This window comes from Dipodomys spectabilis, unplaced genomic scaffold (genome assembly GCF_019054845.1).
Source record: "Dipodomys spectabilis isolate Male_0828 unplaced genomic scaffold, ASM1905484v1 ptg000095l, whole genome shotgun sequence".
In the NCBI taxonomy this organism is placed as follows: domain Eukaryota; kingdom Metazoa; phylum Chordata; class Mammalia; order Rodentia; family Heteromyidae; genus Dipodomys; species Dipodomys spectabilis.
The window spans coordinates 26,086,766-26,108,099 of record NW_024870772.1 but is presented as its reverse complement, the minus strand read 5'-3'; the positions used below and the strand labels follow the sequence as shown (position 1 = coordinate 26,108,099).

Below are 21,334 nucleotides of genomic sequence, written 5' to 3'. Positions count from 1 at the left end.
TGAACCACCATGCCACTTCAGGTTTTCTGGAGATAGTTTCACGACTTTCTTGCCTGGGGCTGGCTTGGAACCAAGACTCTCAGATCTCTGCCTCCTAGGTAACTATAGGGATAAGCCACCAGTGCCTGGCGCTTATATGTTTTTATATGTTTTGTGAGAATTCTGTGAGATTATCTCATGTGAGAATCTGAAATTAATTATCTCAAACATGTAGTTATCTGTTTATAATGTCCTATTCACTGGAGTCTTATTCAGAAAGTGTAGGGAGTACTGGAGGCATAGCTTTCTTCGTAGAATGCCAGCTGTGAAGAAGAAAACTGAACAAAAGCAAGAGGCCCTGAGTTCAAACCCCAGTACCAGCACAAAACAATAGAAAGGGTAGGTAAAAGGCTTAGGATAACACTTTATAAAATTTAGAATATTAAAATTATTTTAAGATTTTGATACCTCAGAATCCATTTGTTAGATCTTTGTCAGCTGATTTTCCTCCGAATTTCATTAATTTAACACCTTATTTTATTTAATACCTATTATTCCTGTGAAGCCAAGCTGTACTTGACAAACAAGTTTGAAGTATATGAAGTGTTAATTGCTGGTACTTTAGTCATTAACTACCATTTCAGAAAGGCTGTGTGTGCTCGCGCGTGCGCATGTACACACACTCACTAGTCGTAGGGTTTGAACTCAGGGCCTGGGCATTGTCCCTGAACTTTTTTGCTCAAGGCTAGGGTTTCACCACTTGAGCCACAGGTCTGTTTCCTTTTGGGGGGGGGGGGGGGGAGTCTGGTCATGGGGCCTGAACTCTGGGCCTGGGCGCTGTCCCTCAGCTCTTCAGCTCAAGGCTAGCGCTCTACCACTTGAGCCACAGCACCACTTCCGGCTTTTTCTTTTTGCTTATGTGGTGCTGAGGAATGAACCCAGGGCCTCATGCATGCAAGGCAAGCGCTTTACCACTGAGCCACCTTCCCAGCCCCCCCTTTTTTTTTGGTGGGAGGGGGGTGCAGTTAATTGGGGAGAAGAGTCTAAATGACTTTTCTGCCTAGTATAGCTTCAAACTAATCTCAGCCTCTCAGTAGCTAGGATTACAGGTGTGAGCCACCAGTACCTGACCAAAAAACAAACTAACAAAAAAAGTCTCTAATTCTAACTACTGAGGAGGATCCCAGTTGATCCTTAGACAGGGAAAACCAGGAGACTTATCTTCAGTTAACCTACAAAAACTGAAGTGGAGGTGTGGCTCAAAGTAGTAGAATACTAGCCTTGAGCAGAAAAGCTCAGAGCCAGTGTTCAGGCCCCAGGACTGGCACCAAAAACTTTTTTAAACCATTTTCTTAAAAACAGAGACATTGGGCTGGGAAGTTGGCTCAGTGGTAGAGAGCTTGCCTTGCATGCCTGAGGCCCTGGGTTCGATTCCTCAGCACCACATAAGCAAAAAGAAAAAAGCCGGAAGTGGTGCTGTGGCTCAAGTGGTAGAGTGCTAGCCTTGAGCTGAAGAGCTGAGGGACAGCGCCCAGGCCCAGAGTTCAGGCCCCACGACCGGACCCCAAAAAAAACAAAACAAAAAAAAAAACGGAGACATTTTACTTGCTAGGTTTCTAAAATCCCTTTAAACTGTAGAATGATAATGTATATGATAAAGCTATTTTCTCTGTGAGGATTTTATGCCTGACTTTTCAGCCCACATTTCTTCATGCAGTCATTTAAAGACCATTAAACTGGCACACATAGATTTGGAGAAGAGAGTTTTTTAAGCTAAAATAAACATATACTTTGAAGTTAAAATGCGTAAAGGACTGGGAATGTAGCTCACTGTAGAGCAGTTGAGCACTTATGTAGCCTGCTTAAGGCAGCAAACCCCAGGAGAGGGGGCAACTTTTATTATTATAGAAAGCACACATGATTGATATCCCTAGATTCTGCTCTAGGGAGTTTGCACTTGCTTCTTGGTATGGAAAGGTCAGGGAAACTGCTTGTATAGAGTAGTATGCCTGTCATAAAACCTTAGTTACATACTCAAGCTTGTTTCCATTGAGATTAGAGGCAAACAGGAACTTTGTTTTAAAAGAAAAGGTCAGATGCATATAAAAATAGATAAATGCTACATTGGCCATCCATGTAACCATCACTTTACCTTCAACAAATATTAACTGATTAATGCCAGTCCGTAGTTATTTAATATTATGTGTATCTGCTAAGATTTGTGAAGATAAGCATCTGTAAGGTCAAGGTACTAACATCAGAAGCATTTCTGAACAAAGATGTTACAGTTGGTGGGTGGGTCTCACTGTGTTCAGCTGTTGTGTAAGCTTGCAGAAATAGTATCATCTTGACTTTAATCTTTCGGTTGTTCAGAGGTACTGTGCATATTTCTGTTTAACTCCTGGAAACATGCCAGCATCATTCATATCCTTATCTCCATCCTTGGTACCTAAATAGTCTATGAGTAAGATTACTGATGTTGATAGTCTGAGTCTGTTGGGTAGAGCCAGTGTAGAAGAAGCACGGTCCTCATTTTTTCATTTTAAATATGTTTGGGGACAAACTGTTAAATATTTTGAACAGTATAAAGTATGTTTTTAGCTTTTTGGCAATACATTTTACACACATCAGAAAATAGAGTTAGGCAGAAGTCTGAGCTAGCTGTAGGTAATTACTTACCCTCTCCAGTTTTTCAAATGTAGAGTGAATATATGGATTGTTGTATCAATTAAGTGAAATTGTGTATTCTGCATTATTTTAAAATATCATTTGAATTCTGTGTTTGTGTAGATGTAGTGTCCTGTGTTCAGGTCTTAGATGGATTTGTATAACTAGAGTTGAAAAGTACTACTAGTAAACCAGGCCACTTTCAAAGGAGAGCTAATCTTTATTTCATGGGCTAAAGAGAAAATGTTGTACTATGTTTGGCCAAATAATCATGTTAAGACAAAATCTTGAAAAAATAATGCCTCACAATTATTTTTTTTTTACAGCAGACGCTGGCCTGTTCTATTCTAACTGCACTATTGAGTGAATTCTCAAGCTCAAGTAAAACTAGCAACATTGGGCTGAGTATGGAATTCCATGGTAACTGCAAAAGAGTTTTTCAGGTATTGGTACTTTTGTTTTTTCTTTTTGATTTTTGGTTCTCCTACTTTTTACTCAAACTGTTTCTAATAAAGGAAAACACTTGTTTTAGGTTGTAGAATGAATATAGCTTGTATTGAGGATTTGTATTGTGATTTCTTAAAGTGATGGTTTTAGTTGACAATTTAAAATTACTTAATTTTCATCTTTAAATAGAACAAAAATGCAATACTGCTATAAAGATCCTTTAGTTTATTACTTTGTTATCATGTTTAGATGGAGCTACTTCAATTGATAGGATTCTGCTGTTCTTAAAAATAGGACTGGCAGAATGCCAAAGAGGTATTTAAAATGTTATTGCAGATGGTGTGGGCTCTTTGTCTCTCTTTGTATTGTTTGGCTCCGGAGTAAAGTTATGTGAAGGCATTGGCTTAAATCCTAGTGCTCTGCAATATAGCAACTGACTCCCTCAGCTTCACAGTAGTTGTCCAAGGCACTTCTCTCTATTGAGCAGCATTTATATTACAGTAAATGGTGTCAACTTTTGAAAGCACATTGTTATATAAATTCTGAATAGTCTTCAAGATGGAAAATACTCTTAAGGAAATAGTGTTTTCTAATGGAACTTTTAAGGTTCTTATTTGTTTTGTTTTATGGTTCTAAAATGGAAGAGATTTTGACTTAAGGTTTCAGTGCAAAAAATATTTGTGCTTTTTTGGCCCAAGGAAGAAGACCTTCGTCAGATCTTCATGCTAACTGTTGAAGTTCTGCAAGAGTTCAGCAGGCGTGAGAACCTCAATGCACAGATGTCTTCAGTGTTTCAGCGGTATCTTGCACTCGCCAATCAAGTCTTGAGCTGGAACTTTCTTCCTCCCAATTATATCCTTTTAACAAATGAATTGTTATTTGTGGTAATTTTCATATATTACTAAGTATGTCCCAAAGTCATTTTGTATCTGCAAGTTTTGGAATATATGTTGTTTAAAGAGAATAAGTTGTTTTATGTTTTTAAGAAATGAAATTTTATAATGCTGCCCAACAGTGGACTAGGCAGAAGATTCCTGCTCTGTAGAGGGTTGGATAAGCTGTATGTATTCCTAGGGAAGTAAAGGGGAAAGATGGAAAATGCATTTTTATTCACTAATGAGACTATATATTTTTTTCTTAGATGTATGATACTGGATTTTTATTTTGAACAATTTTTTAAGGGTGATTTGGAGTGTTCTCATTTTGCCTTCCTGCATATTGTTCAATTATATATATTAAGTTTGTAATGAATTTTTGGAAGCCTTTACCAATCTGAAATTTTATTTTTAGTAAATATTAGTTATACAAAATAAGTTAAATTTGATAAATATATATAAAATGTGTGCATGGCTTAAAAGTATTGGTTTCAAATTAGAGAAATTTACATTTTAGAAGCAGTTTCTGATTTATTAATCTAGAAATGTCTGCTGCCTAGTAATGAACTGAGAGGTATAGTTAAGCAGACCTAGGTTCAAACCTCAGTGGATCTTAGACATGTACTGAACCTTTCTGAATCTTGATTTTTCCAAATGTACAATGAGGATATGGATTATTGTGTAGATTAAATGAGACAATACATTTAAATCACTCAGTTAGCTACTCTTTTCAGAGCTTAGTGTTTGTGAATAAAGTGCTTCATATAGCTAGCTGTCTATATCATGTTCTTGTGTTGATGTAATCCATTTCTGTATGGTATATATAATGCAATGTAACCTGTTTTAGGCATCTTAGCCTTTTCTTGGGGCTCTGGAGATGTTAATTTAGGAGAAAAGACCGATTTTAAGGATGCAAGAGATGATCATACCAGATTTAAGATATACTCATCTTTAGTCCATAGGATCAGGAGCCACTACGTTTCTGTACATAGATACTGAATTATAGCTAGTAAAACTGTGGGGCTTAAAAGGATGTGATGGTCGTAACTTCTATTTTTAAGTTACTATATATACACAGTAGAAAACTAACTGTAAAAGGCAGGTGGTGGGGAGAAAGGGCTCTTTCCTGAGGGCAGTCCCAGTAAGCTGTTGCTTTGTGGACAAAGCAACAGTCCTTTCAACCCTTGCCTTCATACCGTTGGTATATTAGCTTAATTCCATTTTTTTTTTTGTGTGTGTGTGTGCCAGTTCTGGGGCTTAGACATAGGGCCTGGGCACTGTCCTGGAGCATTTTTGTTCAAAGCTAGTGCTATACCACCACTTGAGTTATAGTTCCTCTTCTGGTTCATTTTTGGTGCTCAATTGGAGATCTCACAGACTTTCCTGCCTGGTCTGGCTTTGAACTACAGTCCTCAGATCTTGGCCACCTCAGTAGCCAGGGATTATTGGTGTGAGCCACCAGAACCCAGCTATTAACTGAGTCCCTCCCTTCCCCCCCTCCCTCCTTCCCTTCCTACCTTCCTACCTTCCCAACCTCCCTAACCTCCCTCCTTGTAGTGGGGCTTGAACTCAGGGCTCACATTCACTTGTGCCCTCCCCTCTAATTGAACAGCACTTGAGCCACACCTCTACTTACATCTTAATCTTTTTGAGTTAAGAGGCCCATACTTGCTTTGCTTTGCTTATATAGCACCAATTTTTTTTTTGTCTTTTTTTTTTTTTTTTTTTGTCGGTCGTGGGGCTTGAACTCTGGGCCTGAGTGCTGTCCCTCAGCTCTTCAGCTCAAGGCTCGCGCTCTACCACTTGAGCTACAGCGCCACTTCTGGTTTTCTGGTGGTTTATTGGAGATAAGAGTTTCACGGACTTTTCTGCCCTTTCCTGCTTAGGCTGGTTTTGAACCGAGATCCTCAGATCTCAGCCTCCTGAGTAGCTAGGATTATAGGCGTGAGCCACCGGCACCGGCACACCAATTTTTTGTTTTGTTTTGTTTTTTGGCCAGTTCTGGGGGCTTGAACAGGGCCAGGGTGCTGTCCTTGTGAGCCTCTTTGTGATCAAGGCTAGCACCCATATCATTTGAGCCACAGTACCACTTCTGTTTTTTTCTGAGTAGTTTATTGGAGATAAAGAGTCTCATGGAATTTCCTTCCCTGGCTGGTTTTGAGCCTGATCCTCAGATCTCAGCCTCCTGAGTAGGTAGGATTATAGGCATGAGCCACCAGCGCCTGGTTTAAGATCAGTTTACTACCACTGTTATAGAATCTTGTTGGAGAATAAAAAAGATTGGACTTGACTCCTTTTTCCAGTTTTTTTTGTACAGAAAAAAAGATTTTGAAAAATATTGGGACAGATTTAAAAAGTTCCAAGCCATATGGAGCTATCATAACATTAATTATATATGAAGGAGAACATCAACACTGCATATATATTGTAGCCAATTTTAATGTGGGTTTTTTTTTTTTTTTTGAGAGAATGGATTTGGCAGAGAGACTGTTTTGAAAAGGGAAACAGTTCTTTGCTAGTTTGGAAACAAAGTTTGTCTGAAAGAAACACATGAAGGAAATATTTCACAAAATAATTACATACAGCTTTGGAAAAATCAGTCATCTGAGGATGATAAACACTACTTTGGTGTTGTCAATTGAAACTATATACACCTTCTTTATAGGAAGTGTATCCTTCTTCTTCCCATCCCCTTCTCCCCTCTTCCCCTCTCCTCCCCTCTCTCTTTTTCTTTTCCTTTTTCTTTTATTTTGAGACAGGAACTTAAATAACTTAGGCTGGTCTCAAACTTGTTATATAACCAGGAACTCATAATCTTCTTGCTCAGCCTCCTGAGTGCTGAGATTTCAGGCATATGCTACCATACCTAGCTATTTGAGGATATTCATCTATTTTGTGGCTTACGAGTAAGTACTATGACCAAATCTGGTATATTTCTTGGTGAAACTAAACTATAGCTAAATGTTGTTTCCTTTGGGCAAATTAGTTTTGGTGTGGGTAAAAGCTTTCCAATGGCATTAGCTAAGCTACAGGTTTAGCACTCAGCCAAGAAATCAGTTTCAAGGAACCCAGTTCAGATTTATTTCTAATTTTGGCAATTTTACCTATAGCTCTACCAATCAGTTGGGAAAGAATTGAAAAAATAGCTTTGTACCACAGAGAGAACGTTCAAACGTAATTAAAATCAGTTAAGTGAATGGCTTTTTCAAAAACAATTGGGCAGAATCGTAGCTGACTGGGAGGCAGAGATCAGTTTGAGGCAGCAAGCAAAAAGTTGTCAAGACCTTGTTTCCACTGATAGCTTCGAGTAGTAGTGAGTACCTGCCATCGCAGCAGTGTAGGAGACATAGTTAGGCTGGCATGGACAAAAAAGAAACTATCTGAAGATGAAAAAAGCTATAAGGGGGGTATGATGAAAGTGGTGGTAGTAACACCTGCCTAGCATGTTCAAGGCCCTAGTTCAAATCCCAATACCATACCAATAAAAATCTTTTAGGATAGACAAATGAGTAGCAAACAGGACTTCTAATTTGTTTGTGTATTTTGTGTCAAATGTATTTGATCATTTAGAACAATATGTTAAGTGAAGCTTTGTTAATTATGAATCTCCACTTGTAATTTGTTATAATCTGCTGCTTATAAATTTTTCATTTTGATGTAATCTCAAGCACAGAATAGCTGAGAGAATTCCCAGATGCACATTTACTAAGGTTTTGCCAGCGAGTGAGTTTGTCCTGTGTTATCTCTCTGTCTCTCCCCTCCTAGTCTTTCTCCTGCTCTGTTCCTCTCTTTATCTTCCCATGCATAGAAATACATATGTGTGTATATATATTTTTTAACATACATTTTAATTAAAAAAAACTATATTGTTGCTACCATGTACATGCCTGTAATCCCAGCTATTCAGAATGCTGGACAAGAGGATCATTTGAGCCCACAAGTTTGAGAGAGTGTGTATGTATGTGTGTGTTGGGGCTTGAACTCACAAGAGAATCATTTGAGCTTACAAGTTTGAGGTGTGCGTGCGTGCGTGCGTGTGTGCGCGTGCGTGCATGCGTGCATGCGTGCTTGAACTCAGGACCTTGGCTGTGTCCCTGAGTTTTTTTTTTGCTCAAGGATAGCTCTTACTACCACTTAATCCACAGCTATACTTCCATCTTTTCACTGGCTCCTTGGAGATAAGAGTGTCATGGACTTTCCTGCCTGGGCTGGCTGCAGTCATTAGATCCCAGCTTCCTGAGTAGCTAGGAGTACAGGCATGAACCACTGGCACCTGGCTATCCTGTCTTCAACAAAAGTTAGATGATGATGATGATGTTGCTGTTACAATTTTGTGTAATTTATGTTTCTACGGATAAACCAAGGAATAGATTAGTTTGGCTATAAGGTAATTCTGTTTAACTTTTTTTCTTCTTCTCCATTTGACGGTACTAGAATTTGAACTCAGGGCATTGGAATTGCTGAGCTAGCACACCACCATTTGAGCCATACTGTCTCCAGCTCTGCTTTTTGCTGTTCATTTTGGAGTTGATGTCTAGTGAACTTTTGTGGCTTGGACTTGCCTTATATCTTCCAGATCTCATCTTCCTGCATTGCTAGCATTACAGGCATGAGCCACCAACAACTCAGCTTATATTTAACTTTTTGAAGAATGCCCAAGTTGTATTCCAGAGTGGAGGTGTCATTTTTATATTCTCACCAATGGTGTTTTGAGGGTTTATTTCCTTCACATCCTAGTGAATATTTATCTATGTTTTTATTTCTTTCCATACTGGTTGGTATGGTTTCTCAGTATTGTTTTGACTTACATTACTCTGTTTTTTTGATGTGGTTATTAGCCATTTTTGGAAAAATACTCTTTTTAATTGGGTTATTTGCCTTTTATAAGGTAGTTTTAAGATTTCTTTATGTAATCCATATGTATCGCTTAGCAGATATATGAGTGTTTTTCTTTTTTAAGCTTTTAAAAATTGTGCACCTTTTTCCCTGTTGGTGTCAGGGCCTCATTTGTGTTGGCAAGAACTGTGTGATTACAGTCATGTCCTCAGTCCCCAAGTTACAGTTTTTTAGATCATATCTTAGGCTAACTTTTCCCCAGCTTGCCTCCAACTATGAGCCTCTCCTCATACTTTTATCTGCCAAAGTATCTGGAACTACCATACCCATCTTCTTACTGAGATAAGAGTCTTGCTACATTTTACCTTGGTTTGTCTTGAATCAAAACCATCCTGTCTTCATCTCTTGAAGCAGGGATTACAGGTGTGCACTATGATCCCCCCCATCTTTTGAAATCATAGTAATACACTATTTGATTATTATCATTTTTAGTATTCAAAGACTTCAAGTTAATACATCTTAGAGTGAAATTTTATGGAATGGCTTATTAATTAGAATCTGATTTTTCATAAGTTAGTGTTATCACTTGCAGGTTTTTAATTCTTTTTTTTATAACATGATAACAACCACCTTCAGAGGTTCCGTGCACTGGTCACTTTTGTTTTCATCATATTCCCCATGCGTCACCTAAATGTCCTAGCAAGCTCTGGGAATACAGTGGATATTTTATTTTGTGGGTGTATCAACCAAAAAATATAAAGTTAAAGCTAAGAACTTTAGTGCTATAAATGATCTTGGGTCAGGATTTCTGCATACACAAATACAAGATTTCACTAAGAAATTACAAATCTATAGCTATGGTTTTCATTTAGGAGTCATTCTTTGTTGGGAATTTGGCAGTGTCTGGAGACAAATTTGGTTGCCATGTCTAATGAATACTTACGGCAACTGATGGGTATAGAGACCAGGAGTACCATCGAACATTCCACAGTATACAAGACAGCCCTATATCCAGCAGTTTGGGCCCAGAAAGTCAGTATTCTTGACATTCACACTTGAACGCTCAGTAGTATTATAATAGGTAAGAAGAATGGTTAAAAAAAACCCAAAACAATGTATTATTTGTTAATCAAAAAGAATGAAGAAAATGCTGATTTCTCTTATATGGGAAAATTAAAAATATTTTACTAAGGAAAAGTATTTTAAAACAACCATTCACAGTTGGGCGCCAGTGGCTCACAGCTGTAATCCTAGCTACTCTGGAGGCTGATATCTGAGGATCTTGGTTCAAAGCCAGCCAGGGTAGAAAAGTCCCCATGAGAGTCTTATCACCCATTAACCACCCAAAAACTAGAAATGATGTTGTGGCTCAAAGTGGAGTGCTGGCTTTGAGCAAAATTGCTCAGGACAGTGCCCAAGCCCTGAGTTCAAGCCCCATTAAGTACTCTCCCCCCCCCCCCCCCCGCACCCCCAAAAGAACCATTCACAGAAGACTCCATATTATAAAAGTATGTTTATATAAAATGTTCAGGATAGGCAAATCATAGAATTAGTGGTTCACTAGAGAGGTTGGCAGTTGGTAGGACAGGGAGCAACTACAAAACATACCAGCTTTCTAGAGTGTGGGGCGGGGGGGTGGGGGAGAGGTCAAAACATTTTAAGCTTGCATGGTGGTCATGGTTAGCCTAACTGTGAATATAGTAAAACTATTGAGTTGTATATTCCTTGGTAAATTGTGTAGTATGTGAATTATGTTGTGATGAAGCTTTTTTAAAATATCCGACATGCCAAGGTTTATCCATCATGCTGCCTTAGAGAACAACTGTGTCCTGACAGTAGAATCCTACTAGCGAGGAGACTGGAGTGAAAACATAGGAAGAAGTTAAAGAGATTGAGAAGGCCAGTTAAAGTGAAGGGGAAAATCAGGCAAGGAGGATTTGGGAGGCAAAATCTGAAGAGAGTTTCTAAAAATAGAGGAAGTTGACATTATCTGTTAATAAGGATAAACAAGATTGTTTTCAGTCTGTATCTAAAAACAGATGTAAGGTACCTAATATATAGCCATCCTGTGAGATGGGAGTTTGGGTGAAGAGACGGTTACATTTTACACTCTGAAGTATTGGAAATGAAGCTTATAGCACCTTGTACTTGTAAGGAAGGTACTCTACCATACCTTCTAGCCTCTTTTCATTCCTGTGTCTGCCTAGGCTAGGATCCTGCCATCCCTCTTTTCTCCCCTAATAGCTGGGATAGGTGATGGCACCATGGCCAGCCATTGATCAAGATAGAGTGCCATGAATTTACCTACGCTGGCTAGCTTAGAACTGCTATACCTGATCTCTACCTCCCAAGAAACTCATCTTCTTAAGGATTATAAGCTTGAGCTTCTGAGCCTTTCTGATTTCAGACTTTGTAACTCATCTCAACTGTAACTTGAGGCCAAAGGCATCTTAAAAGTTGGACCTGTGTGCCAACTGCAGCATCGTTATGTACCCCTCACCTCCACTCAGTTCTATTTATCATTTTCAGTTTTTGGAAGACTTGCTTAATTAGTATAAATTCTTATTTCTCACTAGGAAATTATAAAGAAATACATAAATTTACTTATAAGGAGGTGTATCTACTAATTTTTAATAATCCTAATTTTTTTTTTAGGAATTTTTTTTTTTTTTTTTTTTTTTTAATGTGTGCAAGTCCTGGGGCTTGAATTCATGGCCCGAGTGTTACCTCTGAGCTTTTTTTTTGGGTTCGGTCGTGGGGCCTGAACTCTGGGCCTCAGCTCCTCAGCTCAAGGCTAGCGCTCTACCACTTGAGCCACAGCGCCACTTCCGGCTTTTTTTCTTTTTGCTTATGTGGTGTTGAGGAATTGAACCCAGGGCCTTATGCATGCAAGGCAAGTGCTCTACCACTGAGCCACCTTCGCAGCCCCTATCTACTAAATTTTTTAATTCCATGAACCAGTCTTGTTATTTCAGTTCAGTACATCCTCTATAAAGGATATTACTGGGTAGTTTTAGATTAGATGCTGAAGCTTAGGGTTTAAGGTTGCATGATTTGGAAAGTGGTATTGGTGGGCAAATGGTAAGAGAATTGCCCTCTGAATTAATGTCTTTGCCTGCTTTAATTGTGATGAGAAGTGAATCCTGAAAAAATTAGAGTTATATAGTCTTTAGCTTACTAATAAGTCGGAATTTCTATACATTTTAATTTTGGCAATAGTCTCTGTTTGTTAGAAAACTGATATATAGAAAGAACATTATGGGCATGTGAGTTTATCATTTTATAGGTTTAGTAGCTGCTTTTGTCATGGGTGGAAGTATATTTATGACCCTGATCAATTGTCTTTAGCAGACTTTCATTATAAAATCATTGGGAAATAGCTAGATACCAGTAATCCTAGCTGCTCATGAGGCTGAGGTCTGAGGATCACCGTTTAGAGCCATCCTAGCAGGAAAGTCTCTTTTATCTAGAATTAATCACAGAAAAGGCCAGAAATGGTGCTGTAACTCAAGTAGTAAAGTGCTAGCCTAGAGCAAAAGGAGCTCAGGCAGCAACCAGGTCCAGAATTGAAGGGGGGCAAATTGTTGGGAAATGCCAGCCGCTAGTGGTTCATGCTTGTAAAAATCTTACTCAGGAGATTGAGATCTGAGGATTGTGATTTGAAGCCAAGCTTGGGTAGGAAAGCCCATGAGACTCTACCTTCAGTTAACCACCAGAAAGCTGCTGTGGCTCAAGTGCAGAGCCCTAGTCTTGAAGAAAAAACGTTGGGACAGAATCCAGGCCTTAAGTTCAGTCCCAAAATCAGCCCAAAAAATAAACTTACACACATATACACACAGGCGCGCACACACACACGTTTGTGTGTGTGTGTGTGTGTGTGTGTGTATTTTTACTTTTAACGTAGAATCTAAGGTCTGCTTTATGTGTCAGTAGTAAATGATTTTTTTCCTTTTAAATGGACTCAGTAGCTCTATCTTTGTTTAGATAAAGATCCTGTCTGTGCCCAGTGGTACATAGCTCCAGTGATGGGTTCCTTTGAAGTTTGACAATGTGGTCCTACAGCTCATCCTGAATTGAATTTTCGCATTTCTTGACAGAGGGAACTATTTCCTTTGTTTTTATATCTGCTTTGGTGACTGTCCCCTATACTAAGTATGTAAGTATATAGCGTATTATGGTGGAATGCAAAAGAGAGCTTGTCTGGAAGTCTCTGGCCTGACCTCACCTCCAAAGCAGTATTTAGTTATCAACACCTAGACCATTTAGGTGAAATTTCACAGACCTGATCATTGTCTTCCAAGTAGCTAGGATTTCAGGAGAGAGTCACTAGCACCAGACCATTTCCATTACAGTAATTCAATAAAGTGCCATATGTTCAAGAAACTGGGTGTAGTGGCACATTCCTGTCAACCCAGGGGAAATAAGAAATAAGGGGATCAGAGTTTGGCTGTATATACGGGCAGGAAGCAAGAGTGTATCTCAAAAATAAGCAAAAGCCAGGCACCGGTGGCTCATTCTGTAATCCTAACTATTTTAATGGCTGTGATCTGAGAATAGTGGTTTGAAGCCAGCCTGGGCAGAAAAGTCCCTGGGAGACTCTTACCTCCAATTAACCACTCAAAAATCAGATGTGGAGATGTGGCTCAAAGTTGTAGAGTGCTAGTCTTGAGCAAAAGAGTTCAGGGATAATGCCTAGGCCCCATAACCCACAACAACAAAAACCCCAAAAGGGCTAAAGGAATGGTTCAGTGGTAGAGCTCTTGTCTTGGCAAGCCTGTGATCATGAGTTCAAACCTCACTGGCACCAAAATAATCCTTCTCCCCATTTTTGCGCCATTTACTCCCTAGCCATTTTTCAGCTGTGCATACTAGACCAGGTCAGATATCTTTGACCATGGCTTCCTGTAAGCCTATAGAATGTCTTCCCATTTGGTTTAGTTTTCAGTTGCCATTCTTCATTCATTAGCCTATCTAAGTAGTATCTGCTGTCTGCCGCCAGCAGAACACTAATGAAATCATGGATCACGCTTGTTGTATTGTTAGCACCTAGCATAGAGGCTTGAAATTATTTAGTTATTGAACAAGCCAATTCAGAAATGTTAGCTTGTTTGTAACTTGTTTCTTGGATGTGTGCTTGTGCTGCTGATACATCTCAGCTAGTAGTTCACCTGATGTCCATAAATGCTTATGGGTTTTGGCAACACCAGTTGTAAATGACAGTATCATTTTGTAAGAAGAATGTTTGGTAGGTATGTGTGGTATGTTGGCCTCAGTAATATCTTCTTTTTTTAGTTTGGTTACACTGCCTTTTATTGGTGTTCTATTTTCGTGAATCTGATTTGGTTTTGGTGAAATTTTAACTTACTCTCCTGAGGTAAGTTAAACTGGATCATAGAATAGTAGTGCAATCTAGAAGATTTCACCTAAATTAAGAGTGCCAGTCAAGACAACCTCAGTATTTGGAGCCAAAGTGTGGGTAAGTATTTGGATGAGGCAGATCTTGCTATAAGATCTTCCTGGATTATAAACTACAAATTAGAATGGGCAATTCATCCATAGTTGCTCAAGAATAATTTGTAGGTATTGTGTGACTTATTTAATAATTTTATTTTACTGTCAGAGACATTACCCCAAAATGAATAAGAATTTATTTGCATATTTAAGGACCCATATATTTGCAAAGATGGTAGTTCCCCCCTTGTATTAAAGATGTGCATACTCACTGGTAATAGTCTGCTGTTCAAGAACTTAAGACGGAAGACTTAGTAGGATTATCCAGTGACAGTCAGCTTGTCCTCTGGTTTTGGCCTGGTGTGTGTTTGCCTCTGGTCCTGCAGTTACAGAATTGGGCAGGTGGTGCATGTATAATCCTTTGATTTCTCAGAAGCTAGTGAGCTTTTCTAACTCTCAGAGTCAGAAAGGATCTTCATGGGGAGCAGGCAGGGAATGAAGTTAATTCTTCACTGTTATGTGCTACAGAGTTTGCATGTAGCTGTAACTGGTTTTCCAAGGGATTAAGAAGGCACTGAGCTTAGAAGATGGCTTGGGTTTAACACCTCAGAGTTGGCTCCCTTGCTGGAACCCTGGCTAAGAAAGAATGAGCTTGCATTTGATACAGTGACAGAAAATCAGCGTACTGTGGCTCCTGTTTCCTGAATTCGGTGAAACATGGGAAAGTGAAGTAAGGTTAGATGCAGTTGACCTTTTTTTTTTTTAAAGATAGAGAAGTGTGTGTGTGTGTGTGTGTGTGTGTGTGTGTGTGTGTGTGTTTCTGTTTTTCTGTATACATATGTGTGTGTACGTGGGGCTCCTGGGGCTTGAAGGCAGGCCTGAGCTCTGTCCCTGAGGTTTTTTGCGCAAGGCTAGCACTTTTGCCGCTTGAACCACAGCTCCTCTTAATAGTTTTTTTAGTAGAGATAAGTGTCTTTTGGACTTGCCTGGGAAGGCTTTGAACTTTGATCCTTACATCTTAGCCTCCTGAGTAGCTAGGATACAGGCACGAGCCAGTGGTACCTGGTTAAGATATGGAATTCTTAAGACAGAAAAGTCTGTTTGACTCTCTTGTTGGTAAAATTGCATTTTGTTGTTTATGAATGAATTATTCTGATGCAAAATTTAAATTATGTTATTAGTCTTTAAGAAAAAATACGAAACTATAGCTCAAGCAAATTCTATCTACTATGATTTCTTTTTCCCTTCCTTCCTTCCTTCCTTCCTTCCTTCCTTCCTTCCTTCCTTCCTTCCTTCCTTCCTTCCTTCCTTCCTTCCTTCCTTCCTTCCTTCCTTCCTTCCTTCCTTCCTTCCTTCCTTCCTTCCTTCCTTCCTTCCTTCCTTCCTTCCTTCCTTCCTTCCTTCCTTCCTTCCTTCCTTCCTTCCTTCCTTCCTTCTTTTTTTTGTTGGTTGGGACTGAACTCTGGGCCTGGGTGCTGTCCCTCAGCTCTTCAGTTCAAGGCTAATGCTCTACCACTTAAAGCCACAGCACCACATTGATTTTTTTTTCTGCTTATGTGGTGCTGAGGCATCGAACCCAGGGCAAGCATGCAAGGCAAGCACTCTACCACTGAGCCGCCTTCCTAGCCTAGCCCCATGATTTTTTTTCCTTTGATGGGGGACCAATAGAATTAAAACTCAGCTTCTAGGCAAGAGCTCTTATCACTTGAGCCATACTGCCAGCCTTTTTTGCATTAACTAGTTTTTGAATAGTGCAAGATCTTGGGTTCAGATTCTAGTACTGCCAGGGTTCAACTTGAACTTGATGTTCAACTTGTCACATACTAGATTTTGTATCTGGAAAAAGCCACCTCATTTTCCCTTAATATAAAATAGTGTCTAGGAGTATTTATAGAGCATAAAAAACTTTTTTTTTGGGGGGGGGGTCAGTTCTGGGACTTGAACTTGGGCAGTGTCCCTGAGCTGCTTTTTAAAAAAAAAAATTATTGTAAAGTGATGTACAGAGAGGTTACAGTTACATGAGTCAAGTAATGCGTACATTTCCTTTTGAAAGTGTCATCCCCTTCCTCATTTCTTTCCCAGTTTTTTTTTTTTGGTGAAACTACTGTACAGAGGAGTTACAATTACATGGACAAGGTAATGAGTACATTTCTTATCAAGCATTGTTGTCTCCTCCTTTGTTATCCCTTCCCATCCCTTCCAATCTCCCCCCATCTCCCCCCCTTCCTTGCCCCCCCTCCACCAAAGTTGTAAAGTTTGTTTTTCAACATAACGTCTTATACATCTCATTGTTGCAATGGGCCACCTGTATCCCTATTTAAATGATTAGTTTTTTTCCTTCCCCTCCACAAATTATACCAACATCAAATACAGTGAAAGCAGGGGTTATACTGTGGGGGAGGGACATACAAAGCAACATAGAAATCATCTAATAAATATGTTAGAAACAATTGCATGAAAGAAAAAAAAACATTTGAATACTTATCTTGGGGTTCATTTCCCTAACATCAACTTATCTGACCTTTTCTGCTTGACTCAGACATATACTGGTTATTGCAAATAAGAGAAACCATGGGACCTATATTTCTTTGGGCCTGGCTTACTTCACTTAATATAATTTTTTTCCAAGTCTTTCTATTTCCTAACAAATGGGGCAATGTCATTCTTTCTGATGGAGGCATAGAATTCCATTGTGTATATATACTACATTTTCTTCTTCATAGAAAATGAAGTTAAATATCAAAGAATAAATGAAATGGCTATTTTCTTAAAGAACAAGAATTATTGTCTTCCTCAGATGATTTATTTCATACACTAAAACTCCTTTTTCTGCTTTGTTATAGAAACTTTCCAAGGTATCCAAAAGTAGAGAATAGAAACTTTAGTAGCTGTTGAATTCAGTCTAACTTAATCTGTATTCCTCCAGCCCCAGACTGTTTCAGAACAAACCGTTCCTATCAGATAAATTTCATCCACAAACATTTGTTCCTGTAAAGATGATCTTCTTTATTCTTCATCATGGAAAATGAACTGGTATTTAGCCAGTTTTTTTTTTTCTTTTCTTTTCTTTCTCTTTGTTGCAAGACGGAGACTCAAACTCAGTACCTGATAATTTGCTCAGTGGCTAGCATTCTACCAATTGACCACACCTCTAACTCTTTACCCAGTTTTTTTTTTTTTTTTTAATATTAAGTGAAACAGATGAGAAAAATCGCTTACTGATAACTATTAGTATTCATTGGCTGCTGTGTTTTTTCTGTGCAATTCAGGCTTATCTTACACCTCCATGACATCTCCACAAGAGGGCAGATAAAGGAAGAGGGAAGTAAAGTTTAAATGAATCAGATTTGGGTTTCACTTTTGCTGATCTTATTAAGGGAGTTTTGGAACCTTTTGGGAGTGATGTCAGAAACAGGCTCTGACCTCTCTCTGTGTCTCCTCTAACTCTAGAGTATTCATATACATATATACTCATATATATTCATATATACATTTTAAATCAATCAACTATTGGCTTTTGATATGGTCTTACAGACTTAATTTCCCCTATGAATAATTATTTCTGTCTAAAACCAGTTATTTGGCTTTAAAAAAAAAGTATAATTTTCTTTTTTTATTTTGTTTTTTGGTAATCATCTTAGATATCTAGGCAGTTTCTCATTGCTGATACTAATGTGGCATTTGCTGGCTGTCCCCAGGCCATACCGTTCTTAAAAGCCCAGGTACTGTGGTTGCCACTGAGGGAATTATCTTCATAAATGTAGATATGTGGTAGTTACTTAATTTACATAGGACACTATTTGAAGCATGCTTGACTTATAAACACTTGAACACTGCACTGTGGGCTATGAGAATTTTAACTTGGCATTTTTAAAGTTTTATCTCAGTATGATTAGTTGTTTGTTTGAACTTGATATTTGGATAGTATAATCTGAGGGAGTTTTGTTTTTTAGTCTAATGCAGTTAACTATGTTCCTTTTTTCCTCTTTCCCATTGAATATATTTCCTTTGGAAAATGGTTATTTTTCCCTACAGGCTTATGCATGGAAAATGAGACTTTTCATTTTATACCTTTGGTTTTAGCTGTTATAAGATAGTAAGGAAAATTATGGGCAGAAATTGATTCTTTTTGCATCTCTTTTGAAGTCAAGATTTTTCTTCTGTTGTCACTTTTCAGCTCTCTAGTGATCAGTTTCTATTCATATCACATAACATAATTACTGTGAAACTGTTATCTTACATTCCTATAGCATTCCACTTTTTTCAGCACTTAATGCCCTTTATTCCTTCACTTCATGTGTGAATTATGTAGCATATGTGAAAGAGGCTTAAACTGTTTCCATTACATTCTTTCTGAATGGCTCCTGTTATATTTAGAGGTAGACTTATACTTTTGACAAAGTAAGAATGTTATTGTTGTTGACCTTGACACCAGATCACTGGGCAGACATTATATAGCTATGTTTGAATCCTCACAAAATGTGCTGTTGAAGCCAACAGAGTCCTGGAGGGAGACTCTTCTGGACAGCAGAGTTATGGAACTTTTCTTCACAGTAAGTCATGGTCTTCATCTCTAGTAGCAAGGCCATGGAAAGAGGAAATGTCTTTGTCTTTTTCTTAAATGTTTACTACTACCCTTTTAGCCCTCTCTTCTAATTTATTTGCTTAAATAGAATATAGCAAGTCTCTTGCTAATTTATAAAACTACTGGATAATGATGAAGGGTTTAGAATCCTAGAGTAGAACTTGGACTTCTTTCTTGAGACCCCTTTACATTAATAACTGAAAGCTGCAAAGAGCTTTTTATATAAGCTACATAGCTACATATCCTACAAAAATACAAACTGAGAGCTTCAAAAAATAATTATTAAATAGCAATAAAAAATTTTACAGTAGCAATGCAAATAACATTTTAATGAATATGTAACTTTTTGAAAACCAAGTGAAATGTATCAAGCCTTTTTGTTGTTTGGTTTTACATTTTTTGCAAGTCTTCCTAATGTTAGGAGCAATAGAAGTTAGCCAGATTGTTCTGCCTCCCTTTACATTGTTATCCCATATTATGTGGCTTTAGGAAAAATGCCTTGTGTACATGTGTGACAGTGAGAAAGGAAAAGGCAGGTAGTACCTCTGTATTCTTTGTGTGTGTGGGGGGGGAGGGGTATAAGTGGGGGGGTTGTGGGGCTTGAACTCTGGGCCTGGGTGCTCTCCCTGCACTCTTCAGCTCAAGGTGAGGGCTCTACTGCTTGTGCCACAGCACCACTTCTGGTTTTCTAGTGGTTTTTATTGGAGATAAGAGGCTCTCAGAGTTTCCTGCCCGGCTGGCTTTGAACCGTGATCCTCAGCCTCCTGAGTAGCTAGGATTACAGGCATAAGCCACCGGCGTCCGGCAGTACCTCTGTATTCTTTTTTTTTTTTTGGGTCCGGTTGTGGGGCCTGAACTCTGGGCCTGGGTGCTGTCCTTCAGCTCTTCAGCTCAAGGCTAGCACTCTACCACTTGAGCCACAGCGCCACTTTTGACTTTTTTCTTTTTGCTTATGTGGTTCTGAAGTATGGAACCCAGGGCCTCATGCATGCAAGGCAAGTGCTCTACCACTGAGCCACCTTCCCAGTCCCCCTCTGTATTCTTAAGAAAATAGTTTGCCTTTCCTCTATTTTCTTAGCAGTCTGTAGAAGATTCCTGGATCACACTTTGAGAACTACTTACTGTAATAGTGTACCTTTTATAAAGACCTGACTTAGGTTAATCTTATTTGATAGCAATTTATTTAAAATATTTCAAGTATCATTTCATACAGGACTCATTATAGTTTGTTGATATAATCCCATATTTACTATTCACTTTAAAAATATGTATGTGTACTTACCTGTTGAATACTGATTTGCAGTTATAGGATAAGTATACAAATTAGTTAGCTACAATGACTTGGATAACATAAAGATCAATGAAGTCCAAGAAGAAAGATCAGTTAGAGGGAAAAGAACATTTGCTTAATCCCAACCATTAATTACCGTTTAATTTTTTATGTGTTTTCAAAATATTCTGTACAAGTCTCCCAATTGCCTCCTTTAACGTTGTATGTCTATAGTATATACTTGAAACTATCTAGTACAAAGTTACGTATATATTCATGGGTATATAATTAAGAGGTACTTTCCACAGAAATGTTTGGCCTGAGCATTAATTAATCACTTTACATTTTCTTTTTTAAACCAGGGAAATGATGACTATAAACATTGTCAAGTTCAAAGAGATAGTTGTAACTAAAATTTGAAAATCCTGTTGCCTGCTTCATCTGACAGGAATTATTTTGATAGGAATCCAAGTTCAATTCTTTGGATTATTTGCTCTACTGAAAGTAGATCCCACTCCAGCAGTTTTTGAAAAGGTGAAAACTTGCTGGCAGGACTGGAAACAACTCCACCAAATCAGAACAGCTGTCTAGACAAACCAGGCAGCTGCTCTTGTCAGCTGTGAACTTGCACATGCAAATAACTGGAATTTGAAAGTTAACCCTTCTTGTTATCTTAGCAGCTTTGTATGTATAGCTGACATTTTAATTTAAGCAATTTTTGCTACTCATTACAAAGACCAACATGGCTTATCTCTCTACTTGAATTGCCTTTGTTAAGTTTAATTTTACTTATGAATTGATTATATAATTGAGTCCCCTCTCCCATTGGAGATACCACAGTTACCTTGGATTTGAATTGAAACAACATGCTCTTGCTTGGGATGAAGACATCAATTTGTTGATTATACTAGAAATTTGAAACAATTTTGGTTATACTTGCCCCTCACAAGTTTGCAAGTATGTTGATTTTTCTTTCCTTCCTAAGGTCCTGTAAAAACATTACATTTTCTAGGCTGGGAAGGTGTCTCAGTGGTAGAGCGCTGTCTTGCATGCATGAGGCCCTGGGTTCGATTCCTCAGCACCACATAAGCAAAAAGAAAAAAGCTGGAAGTGGCGCTGTGGCTCAAGTGGTAGAGCGCTAGCCTTGAGCTGAAGAGCTGAGGGACGGCACCCAAGCTCAAAGTTCAGGCCCCACGAACGGACCCAAAAAAAACAAAACAAAAC

General features: G+C 38.6%; 1 protein-coding gene across 3 annotated transcripts in view; it reads left to right on the top strand.

The window, feature by feature from the left end:
* The window catches only part of Xpo4 (exportin 4), a 112,942-nt gene that overhangs the window by 50,900 nt on the left and 40,708 nt on the right, over positions 1–21,334 (top strand). For all 3 annotated transcript variants that reach the window (XM_042685327.1, XM_042685329.1, XM_042685328.1), the window contains exons 5-7: positions 2,973–3,089; positions 3,792–3,945; positions 18,696–18,808. In XM_042685327.1, coding sequence (XP_042541261.1) covers positions 2,973–3,089; positions 3,792–3,945; positions 18,696–18,808 — 384 coding nt within the window. The remainder of the gene's footprint in view (positions 1–2,972; positions 3,090–3,791; positions 3,946–18,695; positions 18,809–21,334) is intronic.